Here is a 6,307-nt window from a genome sequence, read left to right as displayed (position 1 = left end):
ACATTCTGAAGTATAGTGTTATAATTATGATAAAATTATAAAAATTAATGTCTTTTTTTATATATTATTTTTATAATTATTTGCGTTATAATTGGTACTGTCAAAATATATGATTTTATATTGGATATGCGACAAAATAATTTGATAATTTAAATATAATTTCTATGGTTGAAGGTATAGTATAACTTGTTTAAGAAAATTGATATATTTAAAAAGTTTCTCTTATTAATTTTGTATCTTGAAGATTTACTGAGAAATGTTGTTGTTTATTCACTTATTAATTTAATATTGTGTCTTATATCGGATTGTTAAGAATTGTTTAATTTTTATTATATAATAAAAGAATTTAATCATAATTTATAATTGAATAGGTTTTTTGTTTAATTGTAAGATGCAGGAAAGAGATAATGTAACAATGAATAACGATTACTATAAATATTTGTTTGCGCAATAATAATTTGCTTAATATTAATGATTTAATGGAAATTATGTGTAACGTAAAATTTAAATTATAATTAGAAATATATTAAAATATGTCTGAAGAGGAATATTATAAGAATGATACCTTTACATAAAACTTAGCGATCAGTGTGTGTATACGGTATTTTTACGATAGCAAGAATCATAGCAAGGAGATGACAACATATATAAATATATAAATGATTTGCTGATTAAAGTGCTGCATAGTGCTACTACTATACGAATCGCTTCTTTTACAATAGATATTCTTAATCTGTAAATATGTAATAATTATAGGATATTACATATTGCATTATTAGTCAATGCTCAAAATCAGATGATCTGTACATAATTAATAATTATTTTTAGGAATCTCTCTGCTTATAAGAATATGCAATAAAGCATTATAAAAAAAAAAAGTTGAAAATTTATTAGTAATGGCAATTATGAATCATGTTTAATGTATGAATACAAATGATTCTATTAAAAATATTAACATTTATTATTTTATCCTTTCAAACGGTTTTCTCACAACGTTTATAACATAACGAAAGAGAATAATGTTTTATTAATTTAATTTATAATAACAACAACAAATGAAATAAGTGTCAAAGTGAGGATTTTAAATAAATACACAAAAACCTAGTAACTTGCCAAAAAATAGTACTTATTTTTATTATGTAATTTACCAAGATCCAGACGAAAAAAATGTGCATGACTCTTATTACAAATACAGAATTAAGAAAACATTATAATATAAGATTTATTTTTATGAAGAGGTATATAGCTCTCCCCCTCGTACTATTATTTTGTATTCGTTTTTGAGCCAGTGTGAAAAGAGATTAAAAAGAAAAATGATTTATTCTTTAGTATGCTGACTACTGGAACTGCTTGAACGTGAATGTCGTTTAAATTTTGGTTGATCCACAGAATCAGAAACATTCTGATTTTTCTTTGGTTTATCTCTATTAAAATAAGATGTATTTCCATCTGTGTCATGTTGTGCATTAGACGTACCTCTTCTGTAATCATTACGTCTATCATAATATCTATAATTATCTCTGCCAAATCTGTTAGTTCTGTATGAATCACGTCTACGAGGAGAATAATTTCTCCTGCTTCTTCTATCGCGACTAGATCTACGATCATAATCTCTATCTCTTGATCTTTGACGACCTCTTGATCTAGATCGTCTACTACCGCGCCTCTTGCTTCTATCTCTTGAATCGTATCTATCGAACCGACTAGTTTCATGTTTCACAGATTTTTCATTTTTACGTTTCGTATCTAGTTTATCGGTCGATGTCAAATCATTAATATCCACATTTTTATTTACATTATCCTCGTTTTCTTGGACACTTTCATTCGTAGCGTTCTTTTCTTCCACTTGATCATTTTCTTTATTTTCTAAATGTTCGGGTATACACGCGCTACTTTCAAATTTTTCCATTAAGTAATTATCATTATCAACTCGTTCTTCAAACTTATCTGTTTTATCGCCTTCAGGTTTGCCGCCGCCTCCTTCTTCTTCCTTTTTTAATCGTTCCTTTTCCATTTTCTTAAATAAAATTTGATTAAATGTAATAATTAATCTTTTATTAAATGTCACAGTTTGCGTAGACATACCTGAAATTCGTGTAATTTGATCGTACGATTTTGTGCTTGTTTCCAATGTGGTGGAGTTACACTTCTGGAGCGACTTCGCGAAGGAGTGTGATAACGCTGAAATTTGTGAAAATTATATGTAACAATTTATGAATTATTAATTTGTTTAATTTAATGTTTATGATGGAATTGGCATTAAGTCCTTTTATACAAATATTCAATCATTTGAAAAGCGAATACTTTGTTCCTTTTTACAAATTCACCCATTCATCTGTATAACTATAAACATCGAAGAAGAAAGCATAGATCGTTTTCCTAATTTATAGATTAGTAGCATAAAACAGATTATTAGAAAGAATGGCACGAGGTGAATTATTGTAAAATATTTTTAGGCTTAAAGTTAGGGATACCTACAAATACACCACGCCCTTTAAATACACGTCCAGTTTTTCTACGTAATCTTATGCGTTCCCTGCCAAAATGTTGTCGAAATTCTTTTTGATTAGCATTGTTGGTAGGTCCAGCTCTGTATAAAAATTTATTTGCAGGAACCTCGGGTATCTCGTCGGGATCGATTTTTGTAACAGATACAAGTGGATGAGGCTTATCATTTTCGTCTTCGTTTGAATTATGGATTTCGCCATCTTCTGATTTAGCTCTTTTCTTACTAAAGCGTAAACATATAATGATACACAAAATATAGAAGAATTATTTAAGTTACAATAATAAAGAGAATTAATACGCGAATTTTTCTATACCTCTTTTTGCTTTTCTTTTTCTTGCTTTTCTCTACATGAGAATCAGAATCTGATTCCGAAGAGCTACGCTTTGATTCATGTTTTTTTCCTGCAAGAAAAAATGTACATTATTAATTTATTAAAAGATTATTATAATAAAAATTCGTTATTATCTTCTTCTATACATAAAAATAATACATTTGGAAATTTGATAAAAATTTATATTACTGACCTTTACTTTTAGTTTTCAATACTAATTCTCCACAGTTCACAACCTTAGCATCCTGTAATGGACGGGACATACGATCAACCGGTAATCCCTCAATGTGCATAACAACTTCCTGGCCAGACACTACTTCTCCAAAAACGACGTGGACACTGTTAATTTAATGAAAAGTTCATTAAAAATCCATACAGTATAATAATTTTGTAATCATTTCTTTTGTTATTTACTTACTTGTCGAGGTGAGGCGCTGGTTGTGTTGTACTACAACAACAAAATATGATTAAGGTGATGAGAGATGAACAGAAAGAGCCAGCGTTCAGTGGTCATTGTGTTGTAGTAGTGGTGTGCAGACCCTTCCCTCATGACTACACAAAAACATGGCTATAGTTATTCATTCTTTCACATTTAATGTTACCACTATTCTTTTCAAGATTCTCTGCAAGTCCTATGTGTAATAATGAAATGTTTCAAATACCACATTTCTTATTAGAATAATATAAGTAATATGATAAAACTTAAAATTATAAAATATCCATTTTATTCTTATTTGTTTGATATTTTTTTTTTGGCATTACTTTTTATAACTATAACAATTTTCCCAGCTATTTGTATTTAATTTAATTCCCATTGGATCTCTGGTATCACCACCATCAACTAACATAGATGATATTTTTTTTCATTTACTTAAAATATCATAAATTTCCATTGAAATTGTTCCTTAATATTAATAGTAACATGCAAAAACAATCTTAATAGATAAATAACAAGAATACACTATATGTATAAGTGAATTTTTTGGTAACATTTATAGGATTAGAACAATATAGAAAGACATTAAATTTCTTTTTTCAATTATTTCATTGAATTTAGTATACGTCATCGTATAAAAACAACTTTTTTTATATTCGGTAAATTACTACACACAAAGAACAGCTTCACCAACAAACACTGTTAGTAATTGAATAGTTAATTTTCAAATTATTTATGTAATATCTATAATTTATAAATATGAAGTAATTAGATTTACTAACTATACAGAACATATTGTAGTATCTAATAAAGGAATAGTCTACAATACCATTTTGTATGCTATAATGAAATAATCTATTAAGAAAATTACATATACATGCAAATATTAATATTTTTACTTACATAAAAAATTGTGATCCATTTGTATCTTTGCCACGATTAGCCATTGATAATAAAAATGGTTTAACATGCTTCAAAATAAAATTTTCATCTGTAAAAATAATATCATTAATAAAAGGGAGGAAGAGAAAAAGTGAGAGATAAAAATATCTATTTTTAATTAGGAAAAATTGTATAAATTGTCATATCATTCACATCATTCAATGATTATATTAATTGTTGTCATTTAGCGATGTTAAGCCTAATTAATAAGGAAGTTTACTTTAAATATAAAACAAATTCAATATCTATTATATAACACACTAAAATTCTATAATATTCTAAAAGAAGTTATCGTTTTGGCTTGCGAACGGTTCAAATTATTATGTAAAACATGTTGACAAGCGTATAACATTGTATATATTAAATTTCATTAATATTTTTACCTGCAAATGTACCACCATAGATAGATTCTCCTCCAGTACCATTACCTACTACAAAATCACCACCTTGAATCATAAAATCTTTTACAACTCTATGAAATACAATTCCTTTATAATGCAACGGTTTTCCAGTTGTTTGTCCAACTCCCATTTCACCGGTAGATAGGGCACGAAAATTTTCACATGTCATAGGACATACATCCGCAAAGAGTTCAAAAACTATGCGACCCATAGGCAGACCGCCTACTTCTATGTCAAAGAAAACTCTTGGATTGACATTCACCATGATGTTTCTTTTTTCTATCCTAAAAAATACAAATAATATTAATTTAAATTTAAATATCAGTACAAAAATATATACGTTGTTTTAATAAATATTTAATTAAATAAATAAAAGAAATTTATTGTGTTATTTTTTAATAAATAATCAATAATTGTATGTAATATTTAATATATTACAACAATTGCATCATCCAATTATTCATTTATTTCTATTCTAAATATTAACTTAAATCAGAGAAAAACACGTACACCTAAAATTATACCTAAGCGTTAAGCGTTATAAACGTGGCAGACTGTTGAAAAATGGTTGCTAAATAAGTACGGTTATATCAAGAATTAATACGATAAATATCGTCTATATATCTAAACTTAATAAGTTTTTATGATACACTTAGACAATATCACTTATTTATTAATAATACTTCAGAACTACTCGAATTTGTTAAAACGAAACTTCAATGGATCACCATCGAAAGTATGGAGGAATGGAAAGAGGAAATTATAATAGTTTGTACTTCGTGTCGAAAAGAGGATAGTATCACCGAATTATTTTTTCACCGAGAATATTTCACGCAATTGTCATGTAGTTACAGGAGAATAAGACTATAAATCGAAATCCCTGGTGTTCTTAATATTGGCACTATTGTATTGGTTGTGATCTCTACCAATGACGTTGATGGACAAACTGGTACTAGCTCTTATCTTCAATTCAATTTGTTTAGAACTGTGTTAAGGAAAAGTTATTTCTATTCTTTGTTCCACTATTAATTAATAGAAAAGAAATATCTTTGTAAATATCAAAAAATAGCATGACATTTTAAATCTCGCTTTTTTATTCGTAGAATTTATATTTAGTTGCTGCATGAACTGCTTCAATTCGTAATTATCAGGTAATGTTAATGTAATTAAAGGTATGTTACAATTAAAAAATATTGGATAATAATAAAATATAATTTATTACTATCCAATTGTATTAAATTATAATACAAATATTTTCTATATAAGCACTTTTTTAACACATAGTGCAAATTAATATAAAACAATTGAATTATTTATACTTATAAATACAAAATTAAGAAATATGTTGGAGCGTTGAAATTCAACAGTAAATTAATTTATTATCTGTTAAAAATTCATTTTTTATCGTTTATATAAACTTACGCTTGATTAAAGTTCACATTAAAATTCGTTTGTATTCGAAATCATTTAATATTTAACATTTGATATTTTTCAAAATAATCATATTTATAAATAACGACTGTATTGTCCTACGTTGACAAATATTATTTGAAATATAATCTTTCATCCGGTATCAAATTACCAACGATATTTATCCAGATAAAAACAGTTGCTTTTAAAAACGTTACATTATATAATATAATGTATGTATTATTCAAATAAAATATACGTACCATATTATTATTGTT

At 26.7% G+C, this 6,307-nt stretch overlaps 1 protein-coding gene across 2 annotated transcripts; it reads right to left on the bottom strand.

Annotated features, from left to right (window-relative positions):
* Window positions 1–1,105: 1,105 nt before the first annotated feature.
* LOC122516799 (peptidyl-prolyl cis-trans isomerase cyp11) lies at window positions 1,106–5,418 on the bottom strand. 2 transcript variants are annotated; one of them, XM_043634937.1, is made up of 9 exons: window positions 5,130–5,418; window positions 4,602–4,903; window positions 4,180–4,267; window positions 3,259–3,288; window positions 3,034–3,179; window positions 2,823–2,910; window positions 2,479–2,731; window positions 2,086–2,181; window positions 1,106–2,017 (listed from the first exon to the last, which is right to left on the bottom strand). In XM_043634937.1, the coding sequence occupies exons 2-9, from the start codon at window positions 4,882–4,884 to the stop codon at window positions 1,319–1,321; spliced, it is 1,683 nt and encodes a 560-aa protein (XP_043490872.1). In that variant the 5' UTR covers window positions 4,885–4,903; window positions 5,130–5,418; the 3' UTR covers window positions 1,106–1,318. The 2 variants fall into 2 exon arrangements, with proteins under 2 accessions (XP_043490872.1, XP_043490882.1); XM_043634947.1 differs by having other exon boundaries at window positions 5,144–5,418.
* Window positions 5,419–6,307: the final 889 nt, after the last annotated feature.

This window comes from Polistes fuscatus, unplaced genomic scaffold (assembly GCF_010416935.1).
Source record: "Polistes fuscatus isolate 324 unplaced genomic scaffold, CU_Pfus_HIC Scaffold1, whole genome shotgun sequence".
In the NCBI taxonomy this organism is placed as follows: domain Eukaryota; kingdom Metazoa; phylum Arthropoda; class Insecta; order Hymenoptera; family Vespidae; genus Polistes; species Polistes fuscatus.
The sequence above is the reverse complement of the archived record's forward strand: the minus strand, read 5'-3'. Positions and strand labels throughout refer to the sequence as shown.

What these genes read in the sequence shown, in the direction of transcription:
- LOC122516799 (XM_043634937.1), bottom strand. Translation starts at nt 4,884, where the DNA reads ATGGTGAATGTCAATCCAAGAGTTTTCTTTGACATAGAAGTAGGCGGT. An exon ending in ATTGAAAACTAAAAGTAAAG is followed by an intron (nt 2,911 to 3,033) that starts GTCAGTAATATA and finishes TTTTTCTTGCAG; the next exon opens with GAAAAAAACATGAATCAAAG. An exon ending in TCAAATTACACGAATTTCAG is followed by an intron (nt 2,018 to 2,085) that starts GTATGTCTACGC and finishes ATTTTATTTAAG; the next exon opens with AAAATGGAAAAGGAACGATT.